Source organism: Acipenser ruthenus, chromosome 5 (genome assembly GCF_902713425.1).
Source record: "Acipenser ruthenus chromosome 5, fAciRut3.2 maternal haplotype, whole genome shotgun sequence".
In the NCBI taxonomy this organism is placed as follows: Eukaryota; Metazoa; Chordata; class Actinopteri; order Acipenseriformes; family Acipenseridae; genus Acipenser; species Acipenser ruthenus.
In genome coordinates this window covers 80,696,256-80,714,813 of record NC_081193.1, presented here as the reverse complement: position 1 = coordinate 80,714,813, position 18,558 = coordinate 80,696,256, and the positions used below count along the sequence as shown (strand labels likewise).

The window sequence follows — 18,558 nt, the reverse complement described above, 5'->3', positions numbered from 1 at the left end:
AACTGTTTGGAAAGTTTAGCATCAGAGAGACACCTTTTTATGTGACAACATTTGATGTGGGAAAATCAGTAAGGTTTTCTGATCAATTATCTGTTTACTGCAGAAATGATTGCGATACTATTAGCTATGGAATGGATAAATGATGTCAGACCTGACAGTGCAATAATCTCAGACTCTATGGCTTCTATTATGGCAATTGAATCAGGGGTATCTGAAGCTAGACAGGATATAGTATGGGAAAATCAGACATCTGTATAACAAGTTGTTTTATCAAGGAATAAGTGTTTTTATTTGGATTCCTGCACATATTGGAATAAGGAGAAATGAAAGAGCGATTTAATGGCAAAAAACACAACAGGATACAATAGACATGAACATTTCATTGGGTAGGACAGGTACACAGTATTGTCAAAAGGAAGGTTTTCATAAAATCGCAAGAACAGTGGAATAGTGATAAAAAAGGGAGACATAGTTTTAGCATTTGTCCAGTGGTTGATAAGAAGGTACACAGCAGGTGTAAAAATACAATAGAGGAAATAATCTGGAGTAGAATTAGAACAGGACAATGTGCTATTAATAAATTCCTTAATATCACAGGCAAGCATGACAGTGGAGATTGTGACCAGTGCAAGACAAGAAGCCATGGAACGTGATTTTTTTAATTGTCCAAAATATATTCCACAGAGAGGAAAGATGATGGGGAAATTGAGACGGGTAGGATTGACAAGTAATGTGTATTTTGACGTTTTAAAACATTAACACAGAACATACATCACAAAACACGACAATTAAGTACATAAAGGATACCGGGAGATACAACTCCATTTTCCCAACTTCCTACAGAAGACAAACCTGTGTGCATGTGGGTAGTCCTGACCCAATGAGACACAAACATAATTTCTGGTTGCTATGGAATACAAAAATAAACGCACAATTTGCACTCCTGTATTGTTACTATAAAATACAACTACATTTGCAATACAGTACCACTATAAGTCCAAAATACAGTATCTGGGTTACCTGAACAGCCCCTGTCATATGTGTGGTGATCTTTTATCCACGTCATAGAAAATCCGCTAACCAGCCCTAAATCTAGTGTGATGGACTAGCATGACAAAATGATACCTGCCGAAAACACAGAACACACTTGACATTTAGGGTGTGCTTTACTAATAATTTCTCCTGTAACCTATGAACGTTTAATTTAAAAAAAAAAAAAAAAAAGTGTTATAGCACATCTTTGACATAATTTCCTTTACAAACACAATTATTATAATAATACTAATAAAAAAGAAATGCTACAGAGGTAGTGGCAACAGGTATTTTACTGCTACAGTTTGGGGAAAGTACACAAACTGGACTGCACAGCATACTAAACCATGGAAAACATACACCAAATATGGGATCGATGCATTATTTTTGGACAAAAAACAATAAATTCTTTGGACTATTTTAAAATGTATTGATATAAATAATAATTATAAATACTACTTATAATTATTTTACCTTTCATCCATTTGATTTCCTCACGTGTGTTGAAAGCACTTCCTAGCCGATCAATCAACACGGTTTCTGCCTCCTGTCGACGTGGATTCAGCTTCCTGATTTCAGCAACAATGGCGGCAGCAGTTTTTACTGAAAAGCGCAGCTTCTTCTAAAGCTGCTAATATCACCAACGATGTGCACAGCGGTTTGGGACTAACGTTGCTTCGACTGTTTCCTAAATGTGACCCACACTCGAAACACAGAAACGACATGCAGCTCACTTCACCTAGTTCCAGCCTGACCCAACTCCTACAGAGTATGGTAAGAATCTGAGTGCAGAACCGTCCTTGTACTACTCAGAAGCAGACTTCAGGAACACCTGCTTTAGTTACAAAATAAACAAACGTGAAAGGTACAAAATTAATTTAAACGCATATGTCATGTTACGTGTAGGATTTTGTAAGGTATCGTACTTAATTATTATTACAACACCGCAACAATACATACCGTGTCCGAGACACCAGAAAAAGTAGGGATAGCTAGTGTGATAAACTTGTTTTAAAAAAACAAGACACTCGCTGTCACAAGCCCCCTATCAACATGCCTCTTTCTTATTTTTGTGTGTGTTCTTGGCTGACATAATACAGATCTGATTAAACCCAAGTGAAAACACTAATGCAAACCCTGCTATCTAAATTGTATACATATATTTGTTTTTGAACATTTTCATTTTGTGAGTAAAGAGGGTTACAACTAGACCCTCTTGGACACAGACTGTCACAGTACACCCTTTCTCCACCACGATATTGGAAAGACATCTTCCCAAACAAAGACAACTTTAAATGCGTACAATTACCGCTTGTATTACATACTTTAGCCTAACCTTTTAGTGTATTGGTTATCTGCAGATTATATGTTTTTATTAGGGCTGTCAAGCGATTAAAAATAATATCAATTAATCTTGGTTTTAATTGCATATTTAATTGATAATTACTGCACCCATCTCATTTAAGTGTTTTATTACGCATGCTGTTGTTATCATCATCCAAAAAACAACCCAGCATAAAAACCATATTCTCCTATTTCTGGGTTTGTTTAAATTTTTATATTTACTTACAAACCAGCATTGTTGTTCAATTGTTGAACCAACTGCTAAATCACCAGTCAGTTTATTACTCACCTTACATATACAATTATCAGTTTAATTTACTCATAATAAACTGACGTTCTAACTTGAACTTATTAATAACTTGAAATTGCCTAAATAAAACTGAACATTCATCGAGTAACGGTTATAATATCCTCCATAATGGTAAATAATATAAATTTAAAATAAATGTGGTTGTTGAAATAAAACAAATCTACAACGGGTCTGCAGTCGGTAGCTATCCAACAGCACTGGTATAGTATCGTACTGAGCTTGATTCATGGGTTTGCAGCGATCCTGAATTTCTAAACTGACAGGTTTCATTTGTTTTTGTATTGTTGTTGTCTACAGCCGTAAAACTACTAGAAAGTGTATTTTGAGAAGTGAAAGCATGTTTAGCACGCAGGTGGTACAGCAGACTAGATGCACTTCTGTGATACTGGAACTCACTTTGACAGTAGATACAAGTAACCCTCTTTTTATCCAATGAACCGTCAGAAAGTAAAACAAAAATAAAAAAATAAACGTCCCATTCACAAGTCCTTTAGTTTGAGTGCTTTGCTACAAAATGCGGTTCTCTGACTAATTTTATATTCAAACGGTGACTACACTCATTCACTCCTGGCATGCACTAAAATGATGCCACAGGAAATTAATTACGGTATGCGAAGAGGGACAAGACAGGAGTGCGTTAACCGCAGAATTTAACTGCGATTACTTGACAGCCCTAGTTTTTATGCACGCAATACTTGAAAGTATATTATGAATGAGAATCTATTATTACAATATTCAGATACACGTAGCCATAGTGATGTATATGCAGTACTTCTATTATTGATGCATTTTGGTTTAATTTTGGTTTATATTCTAAGTGTGTTTAAAGTGGTAAATTCTTTAGTTGCAGAAATACAAACTTCACTCAGTAGTCATTCACAGCATTTATATGCCTGTATTTAAGATGTAGTTTTTAAACCATTTTTTTCTTCTGAAAAATAGCCTGTGTCTTAAATTCGAGTACAGTATAGTGATGTGTGTATTAAAATCAACAGCAAAAGAGGTGACTACCCGAGTACACAAACGGCAACGCGACTTACTGCTGAGAAAAGACGAACAAAGATGTCACTGCCCAAATACACAAGCAGCAATGACCACAGTGACCAGAACTGAACACAGTATTCTACATGAAGTCTCCCCAGTGTATTGTACAACCTTAAAATCACTTCCTTTTGATTTGTACTGTACACTTTTGACTATATACCGAGAATAATGTTTGCTTTTTAATTACTTCCCCACAATGAGTTTATTAAAACACCCAGTATTTTTTTCTTGGCAGGCTTACGTTAGTTCTGTACCACCCATTTTGTATTTGGATCCTACATTATTGTGACCGGTGTCTAACACTTTTTAAATTTGTTAACATTAAATACAATTTTCCACATTTCGTCCCAGTTCTTTATATGGTCTAAATCCTTCAGGATTTCCTGGGTAACTGGAAGCATGTTTGCCACTCCCTCAAGCTTTGTATCTTTGCATTGTAAGCTTGCTAATTTTCCCTCCATCTAAGTCACTGATGTAGGTTAACAACAGGGATTAAAGCACATACAGTATGGCACCCAACTGAGTACATGGCCCCAACAATGGGTTTCTCCTCGTACTCTATGCTTCTGTAACAGGGCGGAGGCTGGGTGTGAACCAACAACCCTGTGCGCAACAAGTGAGCATCTTAACTCATCTCTCACCGACAGGATAGAATCTGTAACGGCCGTTTATCACACAGTACTGCCCGTTGCAGTTCTTCTGTTTTTAACCAGTTATGTATCCAGTTGCATGTATGTAGTGATTGCTTAGGTTCTTTTCAAAGTTCACTGATAAACAGCAAATGCCTGATGCACAGGAAAAATAAAGAATTTATGAGATGTAGGAATTAGTAAATTATGAACAATAAATCATCCATAACATGCTACCCATCGTGGCTATACACACTGACTTGTATTGTGCTTTTATTTTTTTTAAACTGTTATTTGGCCAAAAAAAAAAAAAAAGGCAACAAGGTGTTTTTTCTGACTTATATTTTGCCATTGCGAAACAAAATACCGGCCAATGTCATCTGCTAACCAAATGTCAGTCATGGCTAGTAACAGTTATGCTAATCAAAATTTGGCCCCATTTTTTTATTTTTTTATTTTTATTTTTTTTAAATGAAATTTAACCCACTGCGCTTTCTTCAGCATTTGGATTGTTAGAGGCCATACTGAAATCTGCTCTAACAAATGTGTATTATTATTTATTTTGTACTTGTAGGCTAAACCCAGAAAATGAATCTGTTCCAGTCTATAACAAGTGCCTTGGATAACACTCTAGCTAAGGATCCAACCGCAGGTAAGGTATTGAAAACATGCAAACCTTTCCCACTGCACGCCAATCGGCACATACTTAGCTTTGAAACAATGCAAGCCTAAAACCATCCCCAAAGGTTTTTAATAAACACGGTCTTCATTCTTTGCCAGCTGAGAACTCAAGCAGAGCTGCCATTTAGTTGCCGGTTCGGTTCGTATTGTAGGGATGCACTCTCCTAAAGAGCTCAAATTAACTCTGAAAACATATTTGTTTTGTAGTTTGGTTTGGATGTTCTCATGACGGGTGTTTTAAAAATGTATAATTACCTTGTATTTCATAAAACTGTTAAAAAACCATGCAAATTAACTTCTACATACCTTACACTTTAGGTTAATATTAGTACTCTGGAGTCCACTGGTACTCTTCCAAAGCAGTAGGGCTAGTTTCAGTGCACTGGAAGGTTATACATTTCAGGAAGAACTACACCTAAAATAATGAATAAGGTTACCCACCATAATGAATCCACTCGATTACCGGGTTGCTGTTCTTAACTGGATTATGATAAGCTCTCTTATAGTAAGATGTGCTGCTTTAGTACTCTGCATGATCAAAGTAAGCCAAAAACTACTCCAGTAAATTTGACACAATTTGTATTACAATCATTTTGTAGGTCTCAGATGTTCCTATATAACAAATCATGGCAAACGTTGGGCTAAGAGACAAATATAGTACGTTTTTTATATAACTTTATATATATCCTGCTAAATCGTACTGTACTGCAAGTGGATTTTCATTTTCATCAATTAAATATAACAGTGGGCATCAGTCTGCGTAACCATGGATACCGAAATGAACGCCTCTGATGACGATCTCCTGCTGTCAGCTGACTCTTGCAGCATCCACCCGCATAAACACTCCTGAATCAAATCTACTGTTTCCATTACTCCATCTTCATCGCTTGGTACGATTTTGCGATCAAACAGCAGACTGTTCCTGTCATCCCTGACGGTCCTAGGCGCAGTTCCAGAACTCATCGTAGAAGTGGAAGTCCAGGCATTTCCTTCTAGTCAGTAGGCTGCCTTAAACAGAGCAAAGAAGATAGCATTTCCTGCTGTTCCAGTTCCCATCCCATCGGCCGTTCCATAATATCCCATATAACCTCTCCCTCTGCCTCTGTTACCCTCTCATCACCACTGAAACTTCAAACTGGTTTTTATCTTCTACTTGTTTTTCAGTAGCGCTGTCCAATCTCTCCACATTTATAAATGGTCTCCAAAATGTCTCCAATAACTTTTACCTACGGCACCGTCAGCCTGCGGCGGCCTGCCTATCATAGCCTCTGAGGCATGGAGTGACACTTTTTTCATTTCCATGCATTCGGCCACAGGTGCTCATCTCGGGTCAGCAGGCTATGCTACAAGGATGATGTCTGCTGGCACATTATCACTTAATTTCGTAACAGGTCTCCTGCCTGGTCTGGTTCCTCAAACTGCAGTACAAGCTCTGCTTCCTTCTAAACAACTGTGTTTCAGCTCCAGAAATGCTGGTGACTTGTTGCACTGGTAGTAGTATATTACTTCATTATATGTACAGCACTAAGATATTCATTCCAAAAATGTTTACTTTTTTTTTCGTACGCAAAAAAACGCATAACAAAAGGCTTGCAAATATTTATGGCTTTTCAGTATATAAAGTCATATTTACTATCCAACCTTGCCTCTTGTTATTTTGACTGACTTGTTTATTAAATATGTGCTGCAGACTTAGCTCATAGTGGAAAATGAAATACCCCTCGGGATGACTATTGTTTCCTCCAGGTTTCGGGCTTTATAGCCCCCTGTCGGTAACAACAGTCTTCCCACAGGTCAATAAGTTTCCACTGTATAATATATATTGCATTACAGTGCACTCCACTTAATTGTATATCGAATAATTGCTATTTGTTTGCATGGTATTTGACTCTCAAATGCATCTCTGATAATTGCATAATTCACTTAATTGCATGAAACAGCCAGTTGATTTTGTATGCACCTGTAGAATTAGTTCTGATAATTGCATTGGTTGAGTTGCCCGCGTGACCACAAACAACTTGACTTGCAGTTATAGAGACTTCTAAGAGGACGTATACCACTCTTACTTTAGCACAACAAGTTGAAGTTTTAAAAAACTTAGAAAATAAACAAACAGTCAGAAGTCAATTGCAGCTGTTTGATGTTGATCAAAAAGCAATTTCTCAAATTCAAAAGAGCAGGGAAAAAATTGTTACACTAGTGTTGGGTGCCTCCGATTCAACGTTAGCTGCCCTTGATTTTATGTATTTTTATGTATCGTGTCGTTCAGATTTCCGATTTTTCGCTATATGTTACTGGCGAGGCGAGCGACCCATAGGTGAGAACCACTGATCTATATCGTAATCGTTGACTTTACATTCTGTCCTATATACAGTATTTTCTCTTTCTACGTCTATGGGGCGTTTTGTCTAGATCTCCTGAAGGCTGTTATACAAACTAGAACACACACTGAGATTTTGCTACAGTATAGGGAAATAAAAAAGAAAAAAAAAGATAGTAGAAACGCTTATTGCCTTTGCCAATGTTGTTTTTGAGTTTTAAAATTTTTGATGAGATAAGTTTAACTTCCCAAGAGTTTACAAGATCTTACAGGTTACTTAAAGGGGTATGCTATTTTTTATTTTTTATAATTTTATATTGCTTTTTCTGCTTGGTGAATATTTGCCAGACATACTACCTCAATGTGTGGCTTCTCTAAAGACTATTAAAAGCTGAATTTCTGAAGTGAGGTGGTTTAAAAAATGAACACTAGGGGGCGTGGATCTGTAATTTATGCTCCTTCTGTGACTGGAAAATACAGTTCTTGGTTGAGAATTGTTTGAATAATATTTAGCAATGCAAATGATGGCCTTGGCAGAAACAACAATGGAGTATGAAAGAGGGCAGATGTAGTAGGATATTAAACAGGTAAGAAATACAATCTAGATCATATAAAGCAGGGGTGCACAATTCCGGTCCTGGAGGGCCGGTGTCCCTCCTGGCTTTTGTTCCAACCTTGCCCTAAATTACTTAATTGGACCAATTATTACCAATTATTGGTCTAATTGATTTAGAACACAGTTGGAACAAAAGCCAGGAGGGACACCGGCCCTCCAGGACCGGGATTGCACACCCCTGATATAAAGGGATACCTAATAGCCTAAAATAATTTACTTGTTGTGCTCCTCCATTTGCAGTTAGCTGTAGATCTCACATGTTTAGGTTTCAAAGCAGATCAATTTATAGTATAGCAGTCATCAAACTATATATTAATTTCATATTAATATTAGCTGGCACTATACTTTTGCATGGAGTGGGAGCAGGGTATGGAAATCTTGTTTTGCCCTTTTTAAATCTGATGACTTTGTTTTTTAGATTTGTTCTGATATAGCTCTATGAGCCAGTCACATCTGTTCAATATGTTCCAAAATGAAATGTAATATAATGCAACATTTATGTTAATGGCATTACAGTATAAGCTGGAAATGTTAATGTACTGGCTTTGGCTTGGATAGATCCATAACTTCAGTTAAAAAATTATTTATTTTTTTATATGGATGTCATATTTGAAAAATGTATTTTTTTATTTGTTGAAAATGTGGTCTGAGGACTTTATATTGTGGCATTCCAAATTAATAATTCCTTTTGATGGTTTAAAGACTTTGTTTTTGCAAATACTTACTTGTTTGTTTTGCACACAAACCGTTTTTGGTGCCGACTTCATGTGTTCAGTATTCTTGAATGTCCTTTTGGCAAAACATTTACTGTGCCCTTCACGTTGATTGATCTAACGTGACTGCAATATTGTGGTCATGACCTTTTGGATGACAAAGACCAAATGCTTTGAAGTAATGGCTTCATGTTCAGTACACAACTGTATCCTAGGATTCTCTTTGTCATCTTCCGTCATGGGTTTCATATTTGACACACAGAAGTATTCTACGAGTATCATAATCAAGTTCCATTATCAGTGTTGTCCAGCAAAAAATAAATGTTTCATTGCAACTTTGTTTTACCCTCCTGCCAAGCCAAATCAATGATGCTAACCATATACTTTGACATGGTGTTGTCTAATTTGACACACTGCAGTATTTTATATTATTGGTATCCAATAAAGGTTTGCTGTTTTACCCTCCCATTTTACTTAAGAAACCGTTAATAATACTCAAATGACTGTCAAGCAGAAATGTATTTAAAGCTGTACAATAAGTTACAGTATACTGCTACATTTTATCCCAATATATTTTTTTTCATGAAAAAATTAAACGATGTATTGGTTTTCATTGCAAATTAAACAAAATACCTCTGCCTCTATCCATTCCTCACTTTTAGGAGTTAAATGCAGATCATTTAATGCATGTAAATTAGATTTTCTTTTCTTTTTTTTTTTTTCAAACTGAGGTTTGCAAACTGTGCCCAGACTAGGAAACATTTATGTTCATTCTCAGTTAATCAGTGTCATGTCTTTGATTTGTTTGGCCATGTTTAATTGTATAAATGTGCCAGTCAAGTCTGAGTATGTGGCTTATGCCATGGCATTGCACTGAATGATTTCAGTGCAATACAATTTAAGAAACTCAAAGAATGGAGAGAAAGTGCAATAAAGGTTTATGCCAGTACCTTTCTAGTGGTTATTCACCCATTGGATGTACTTCTATTATAAAAACAATTGTGCATGTATTTGGTCCTAGTGAATTATGTTCCATGCCCAGCTAATCCAGCGCTTTCTTTTCAGCTAGCCAATGCTCAAGTAGATGATGTGTGTAATATTGTAGTATCCACTGAGTGGCAGACAGTAACTTAAATCAGTGATATTGCTGAAAGCATAAGACTTGTTTTCCCCCCACTTTGGCAATTGAGTACAAAGAAACTTTTGGAGAAAACTATAAAGCATATAGGCTTTGTTAGGAACACGAGATTCATAATTACAAGACAGTCTTGTGATAGAATGATGCGAGTCGCAAGAAGTGTATACTTTTAGGATTATGGTTTCACAGAGGCTGCCACGTGAAATGTAAAATGCCTGTTAAAATTAAATGCAACATATGTTTTTCTTTTATTTATTAGCTTGTATAATTTTTGGTCTTGATCAGCTGGATATTGTCCTGCATACAAGACTATAAAATGGTTGACAGATTCTCTGAACTGTTTGTTAATAAAATGTAAAAAACAAAATAAGAATACACAGTATATTTCCTGGGATTAATTCCAAGTTTCCTTTCCTGAGCTAATAATTTCCACAAGGGGGAAAAAAAACCTTATAAATCGAGGAGCTAGGAGACTTTTTTTTTATTTTTTAGGAACCTATTATCCAGTCTCTTAAAGTATTGCAGTGAAGAACACCATTTGTTTTCGTTTTCCAGCTTTAGTATTAATCCTGTGTGTGTATACACATGTTTGTGGTTTAATTTTAAAAATATAATAGCTATAACAAATCAGTCTTGTGGCTCCCAAGGTATATGATTCAACAGGCTGTGAAAAAGGTACGTTTCTCCATTTTGGATATTCTTTAACACATTTGGATTATAAGTGACATAATGACAGGTGCCTCTACTATACAGTGTTACTGCGGGAATAAAATAAGATTAATGCATTTCCACCAAAATATTATTTTTTTAATGCACAAGCATTCATTATTAACCACTTCTGTGCTGCCAGACATATCTGTTACGTCCTGAAAACTGCTTGCTCAGTGCTGCCGGACGTACCAGATACATCCTAATTAAAAACATGTTTTTTTTTAAAAAAAAAAACAGAGCACATTTAAAACAATCTGCGTGTAACTTTTGTTTCTCTGCAAAGAGGATCGATAATAAAAACAACATTTCTCCTTTGATTAGGAGCTGTGCTACCAGCTTGTGTTTTTGTGGAATTAGCTTTGAAGTGATGCACCTGCATTCTCTTATTGATGTGACGATACAGAAAGACCCTTCTGCTTTTGAGGTTGTCATGTCGACCGACATTATCATTATTGAAACATCTCACGTGTGTGGGTAGGCACTTGAAATCTGTGACCATATACTGTATGATTAAGGCCCTGTGTAAATCGATTTTATGGGCTGCGTAGAAATCGTGAAATTAGCCCAATACCGCATTTTTTTTTACAATATTCTTAAGAAATACAAATAAGTTATTTCATAGTTATTTATTTCATACAAAAAAAATCACATTAATTAAATTATACGGCTCTGCTGTGTGCCATGCACATAGTGCTGTGCAGTGATTGTCATGTGACTTTGCAGTCTAGGCGGGAAATTAAAATACTGCACACTGTAAACAAGAAAATGGATGGCTCTAAAAAGACAAAAAATGTGTCTGCAGCAGATCACGTAAAGCAGTATCCAGCAGGAGTTTTACACAGCGATGGAGGTAAGCTCTTCTGTACGTCCTGCAACGTTACTGTAGATCACTACCGAGAATCGGCTGTTGACAGGCATTTAGATTCAAGTATTCACTGAAAGAGAAAGGTGGAAACCCAGAACAGTACTGCGATTGCTTTACTTACAAAGAAACAAAAAACGGTGACACCATGTTCCAAAAGTGCACTGAAAACCGTGAAGCAGGAAACACATTACATTTTGATGTTACCGAGGCGCTTGTTTGCGCAAATATCCCTCGTGAAAAATTGGACAACCAAAAGTTACCTAAATTCTTCAGACTGAATGTATCAAATGGTCGAGTAATTCCTTCATCAGCCCAGCTGAGACGTGAATACTTACCTAAAGTTGCTGAGAATCACAAGCAGGAGATTATGGAATTGGTACAGTCTGGTTGCTTGTCAGTGGTCACACTGACAAGTTGACTGATGCCCAAGATCAGTATGGGTTACACATTGTATTTGTTTTGCAAGACCTAAATGGTGAACGTGCATCTGACGTAGAACTGAAAGCTGGCCTTGCAGGTACGCTTTACCTACAGGCTGTTAATTACAACACCGATTCACAAGCTATGCCGTGAATTTTAAAGAAAATGTCAGATTTTCACAGGGCCTTATCTATGATGTGGCTTTGTTAGTTTTTTTTCTCCAGTGACGATTGAGGTCAGCGATCAGAGGCTCAAAGGAACCACGTGGTTTTTTTTATATATGTATACATATATATCGTTTGCCTGGGGTATCTTAAATGGAACATATGGTAATTTTGGTGTAAAACAGCTAACTCCCAAAATCACAACATTCTTGTAGCGCAGAGCATCAAAAGGGCCTCAGCAGACAAGGGGTTAAAGTATGATCGTGGGGTAGTCTCTTGAAGACTTTCATTTCATATGTAACACTGCTGAAGGCAGTAACCAAAACATAAAAAAGCTGTTCTAATTCAGACAAGAATATAGATGTGCACCCAAATGTTCACTTGATACAATCTCAATGTGTTGACTATTTTCAGCTAGTCAGTGCTATATGTCGTCATGATGTGTGGCTGATTCAAATCTGTAAATATACAGCCTGTAGTTTCCTCTTACAGACTGTGCTGTTGAAAAACTGCTTTAAACTGGAGCTTCTTCAAGTTCTATTTATACTCCAGGCAGGTTAATCCAAACAGACAGTGCATGATACCTTCTCTGTGGCTGACGCACACGACTTCAAATAATGCAGGGCCGTTGCTTTTCACCTAAAAACAGGAGTTCAAACAGAACTCTTATTTCGAGAACAAGGGAAATGGAGAACAGACGTCAGTTTAGAACGGTCTCATTACCATATAAATGAATGTTGCTATAAAAAGACTGGCTGTTTGCAGCATTCCTTATGTTGCTGCTTAGATTATATTGACTGCTGAAGAGAATGACGCAGGAAAGTGCCCCCTTATCCAGAAAGATTAACTTGTTTTGGTTCCTCAGAAAACTTATGTTTTATTTTTATTTATTTATTTATTTATTATTCATCAAAATTAAAAATAGATGTTTGCTATAATGTTTGCTTCTTTTAAAACTGCACATGTAAGACCTATACAGGGTGTGGATGTGCACCACAGGTAAGATTTATGCAACTTCTGTAATTACTCCACAGCTACATCAAACCAGAAAATCTGCCACACACAAGGCACTATGTTCTACGAAACCATCTATAGGGTTGGGTTAATTGTTTAGCTAATATTGTGTTGAAATGGAGAGATGTTATTAAAAAAAACATTGAAATAAACGGCTCATGCTGTTCATAATATCAGTCTCAAACAACTTTACTGTTTATACAAATACTGTTGATTTAGTAGCAAAATTGTATGGTGGACACACAAAAAAAAAAAAACATTCAGTGCGTCATTGGAAGCAGAAAAGTACGGAAGCGTCCTAGTGCCAATAAAACAAACAAACAAACAAACAAACAAAAAAATATCCTACATAGGACTTTAGGAGATACTTTTTTTTTTTTTTTTACTGGGCACTAGGACGCTTCCGCAGAAAATAATTCCAAGTTCCTACTAGTTGAAAAATATAGAGCCTGTATTTGTTTTCCCTTCTAAAAAACATGTTTGCTGTGGCTTTAGTATGTAGGCCAAGAGTTTTCTTTATGACCTATAATTTGTGATGAGAACATATCCATTCAGTTATAAAGACCTGAGAATAACAGTGTATTTGACTTCGCAAAATCTGGAAAGCACCCTTAAATACAGACTATACTGGCACCCAAAAGAGTTATTGAAGGGTTCAGATTAAAAACAGTAAGATATAAATGTCTCTTGTGGTATTTATTTATTTATTTATTTTAATCCTTGCTGTAGTTACACATAGGAGAGTCTCAGACTCTTGCATATCAGTGTGTGTTTGACACTGGCTGTCAGTGTAGGGTCATGATTCAGGTACATGTTCCAGGTCAGGACTCTGGTTGCAATTCTCACTTCCCCTCCAAGTAAGATGACGTGAAGTCTGCTACTGGCGAGCCGTTTAGTTCTGTAGTGTTGAGGACTGTGGAAGTACATACAGTAGATCAACTTCTGGTTTATTTCACAAACGTTTGAAAGTGAGTTACCATTTTTGACAATTGACTCCAACCTCACCACATATTCTTATTCTTCCTATTCACATAACTTTCATGTAGAACACAAAAAAACCACTCCTAACTTTAGTACATTAATATACAGCAGAGGTGGAGGGCTCGGACTCGAGTCACAATTTTCAAAAGTCAAACTCATGAATCTAAGATCGAGACGTTTGGACTTAACTCATTGACTTGTGACTTTCTGAATTTTTTTTTTATTTTTTTAAATGAAATCACGTTTCTATTACTACAACTATTAAGCCGTACTTTGTAGTGCTGTAGCCTTAATATTTACAAAGTAAATAATGCATACTACTACAGGATATGGAGATACAGTAAAGGGTCTGGCAGATCCACATGCACTGTGAACATGGCGTCAAGTACTGTTTCTCCTCAAGTGATGCAATTCAGGTTTACAAATATTAGCTTTACAGTCATCTCTGTTTTTTAATTTTTTGAACCTTTTTAAAATTCTTAACAGTGATTTAAAACCATATTTTAAATAATGTGTTGAATAACTTCTATTTCTCCATCTGTGCTAGCAGCAATACTGAGAATCTGTAAAAACAAAAAAAAAATATTTAAAATATTTTGACTAGTATTAAAAAATTAAAAAACAGAATTTGGCAGGTAGGGTATTAAAAAAATAAACCCTAAAATTCATAGTTAAAATAATAAACATTAGAAACCCAAAGTTATAATTTGTACCATCTTCACTTTATATTAAAAGTGTACATTGCAGGCCATGCAGGAAGTGCAAGTGAGGGAAATACTAAATAAATAACTTCACATGTTAAGGAAGTTGGAAGATATACAAGCAACCACCCAAGACAGATGGCTATCAGTGAGTATCGTTACAAATTTAATTGTCAGCTGCAGCCTTCGACTCGGCATTGTTGAGAGTGATAATGTTCATCATTTTCTTGGAGTTGTAGACAATAAGTATTGTTTGATGGCGATCTACACTAAATTAAAAAATAAAACATAAAGAAAAGGATCTTAAAAACAAGATAAAAGCGGATCTAGCAAAGGCAGCCTGTGTATCAACCACAGTTGATATTTGGAGTGATCGAAAAATGCATGCTTTTTTAGGTGTAACAGTGCACTGACTGGATCTTGGGTTCACTTGGACTCGACTCGGGACCTTGGGGCTCGGACTCTACTCGACACTTATGGATTTGGCTCGGACTCTACTCGACACTTATGGATTTGACTCGGACTCGAAGACCAGTGACTCGACTCCAACTCTGCTGTTTTCATTTTCTTCCATAATATGGCTGTGGTGGGTTATGGGAGGAAGTGACGTGACCCAGAAGTGATGGAGACAGGAAGCAAGTGAGGTACAACCTGCGCACCAGCAAGGCAGGGCAGGGTTTTATTAATATTCCATATGGAGAATAATAGCAGGGGTCAAAGACAGGTACAGTATTGCACAAACCAAAATAAGAAACCCCCTTTAATACTAGCAATAGTAATCAAGGGTTGAAATAAAAACAGTAAATAAAACCGTCCCGCACTACACAGAAACACAAAAACAAAACAATCACGTGGTTCCTCCACGCGGTGACAACCGGCGTCCTCCAGCTGCTGCCTCAGCTCCCTCCTGAGGCTTCACAAACACAAAGGCACAGAGACAAAAGGTGCTGCGCTGCAGATCCGTCCAGGTATCCAAAGGGGTAGGGAAAGCAAGGGAAAACACACAGCTCGTCAAGGATCTGCAAACACAGGGCTTCAGTTGTGAAAACAAACAAACCAACACGTCTCTTGCGGGTGTTAATCCAGCACAGGGAACCCAAATGGCCGAACCCCACAGCCTAAATAGTGCCGAGCCCCACCCAAACACTCGGTGCACTGCCCCACCTCAGCCAATCGTCGAGCACAGGACAGCTGATTGCAATAATGGGGCTCAACCATGAGGTCCTGCCCCAAGTTAAGATGGCCACCCCCACTGTGGCTTCTGCCCCAACCATGACTCAGCCTTTCTCCTCTGTCTTGGTCCTTCCTGCACAGCGTTGCCAGTAGTCGGGAGGGTGAATTACAAGAGGGACTCCTTTCACTCCTGTCACAATGGCCTAGTTTTTTTTTTTTTTTTAGCACCATTTTCCGCTGAGAAACTAGGGGACATCAATTGCACAATTAACACGTTTTTTAATCATCTTTTTATGAAGAACCTGAATCTAAAAGATAGGTGGTGCGTTGCATTATTTTATTAACTTCTCAAAAATAAAAACAAAACTGAGAAAATCAAATAAACTAAGGTTGGTTTTGCATTAGCTCCACTGTCTGATTTTTGGTGCTGTTTAGCCTGGCTATTTGAGTTTTTGAATTGTTTTGTGCTTTTTCATTAAAAATGTAATGATATATTCCTTCATAGACCTACTCGGATGCAGCCATCACATCTAATAATAAACACTATGCTTTTTTCTGTTTGTTAACCCCTCCCTCCTTACCCTTTCATAGGTCAAGACAGGATCTTCAATACTCCATTGTGCGAGCGTGGAATTGTGGGCTTCAGTATTGGAATTGCAGTAACTGGTGTGATGCTGATGAAACATCTACCCTGCCTTTGACCAGGTATGTTTTTTTACAGTGCGTTCTATATGCTTGATTTTGAATGAATGTAGTCTCCTATAACTGTAGATAATTATAACCAATTTAAATAAATACAGTTGACTGAATGTATTCTGAAGGTAATTGGTCTTGTAAGTTGTGTGAGTGTTTGTGTCGATATGATTTTATTGGTAATCCACCAGTGTCTGTATACAAGTGCATTTTTTATTTTGTTACTTTTATTTTTGATGCAAATGCTCAGAATGAAGACAGCCTCTCCGTACTATGTCAGAGTAATAGTTATGGCATCCATCCTACCCATAGTACACATACTTCTTAATCTTGCGGTCTTTAAATTGTAGATGAGGCTGCTAAATACCGTTACCGCTCTGAGAACCTGTTTGACTATGGGAGTTTGACAATCCGAGCACCCTGGGGTTTTTTGGTCCATGGATCCCTATACCACTCCCAGAGTCCAGAGGCCTTCTTTGCACATTGTCCTGGAGTTAAGGTAAGCAAATAATGTGTTTGGGAAGAATTTGCTTGTGAGGAAATGTTCTATTCATAACCTTAAGGTCCTGTATTTTAATTTCTAAGTATTATAAAAGGAAACAGTAAACAGCCTTTCACGCAGTATCTCACAATACAGAATAAGGCATTTTTTCACAATCTCAATGTCCCAAGTTTGAAAAAAAAAAAAAAAAAAGTTTAAGAAATTAGGTTGCCGATTGCACCACTTATGTCTCTGCGTTTAAACTGTTACAGATAGAATCAGTGCTCTATAAAGTAATCTATCTAGTAGGTTAAATGTTACTAACATTTAAATGATACACATGTCTGTCACACTCTACATTGTGAACACGATAACTGTATTAATTTTGCACCAATCTACAACAAACTGTTAGCCTCCTATAAAAGTTTCAGAATACCTGCACTGGTTATGATTTGTGTTGTGTGTTAATATATTCAGAAGTCTTTTATAGTTCTAAATCAAAGACAGCTTTCAATTGTTTAACAAAAGATTAACGGTCATTTTGGTTGTGTTGGTTAACCAAGGCGGAGAGTGAAGGACAGCCACATAATCTCTGTCCAGCTTAATGTGAATGTGTTGATTGCTATGCTTGGGTCAGCTCTATCCCGTAGTAAAACATAACAATAAGATTCAATGTTATATATTTAGAAGTAAGAATTACTGTATTTTGGAGTTTTAGACTGCCACAGGGTGGTAGTTTGTACTGCCAGAAGCATTATTTATAGTCTAAGGTGGTATTTCCTCGTTTTTTTTGTTTTTGTTTTTGTACTATATGTTCGAGCAGACAGTGCTTGATTTTCAACAAGATACAGCCCATAGACATGCTATAGATGCTGCTTGTGCTTAATCTCTAACGTCAAAGCCTACATTTCAATTTTTTTTTATCCTTTTATAGATGCAAAGATTCAGTCACTCTTAATTTTAAATGGACAAAGGTGGAAATGACACCTCTCAGAATGTATCTGTCTGTCTTTTTAGGGGTTGAAGTCTATTTTAGCAAATTGTAGTAGCATGTTTATGGTGAATTATGTTTAATTTTAAAATGTAGTAATGTTGCATCATAACATGTGGGTTCTCCTAACTAATGTACATTTTTACGTTAAATAAAAAACACATGCAACTTTCATTTTCAAATGCTAATTACCCGTAAGGAATTGGATGCAAAATATTTTATTACCAACACATGATTTATTGCTATAAAAAGTACTGAAAATTAACCTTGTAATCTTAAGCCAGTTTCTCTCCTATTTACCATTGTTCAGCTGTGTACCAAAAACCCCTTGGCAGTATTGGATACCAAGCTGTGTGGTGTGCCAGTGACCGAGATCCTGCGAATGATCGACACTGAGATGTATAGCAAATATAACGGATCCAATGTTACTCTTTGTGTAAGACTTCCACATACCATCAGTATGCTGAGTGAGCAATATCAGCAAGATGTCTGCCTGTTTGAACCCCCCTGTAAGGAAAACTCATATATTTGAGTAAA

At 36.8% G+C, this 18,558-nt stretch overlaps 2 protein-coding genes across 2 annotated transcripts in view; one reads left to right on the top strand and one right to left on the bottom strand.

Moving 5' to 3' along the window:
• LOC117403106 (elongation of very long chain fatty acids protein 4-like) overlaps positions 1–1,856 on the bottom strand; it is a 29,743-nt gene extending 27,887 nt beyond the window's left edge. Inside the window, exon 1 of the mRNA XM_059024608.1 lies at positions 1,507–1,856. The gene's annotated coding sequence lies outside the window, so the exon portion shown is untranslated. The remainder of the gene's footprint in view (positions 1–1,506) is intronic.
• Positions 1,857–4,947: 3,091 nt separating this feature from the next.
• LOC117402568 (2-oxoisovalerate dehydrogenase subunit beta, mitochondrial-like) overlaps positions 4,948–18,558 on the top strand; it is a 98,393-nt gene continuing 84,782 nt past the window's right edge. Inside the window, exons 1-2 of the mRNA XM_059024794.1 lie at positions 4,948–5,011; positions 16,900–17,048. Of these exons, the coding sequence (XP_058880777.1) occupies positions 4,948–5,011; positions 16,900–17,048 (213 nt within the window). The remainder of the gene's footprint in view (positions 5,012–16,899; positions 17,049–18,558) is intronic.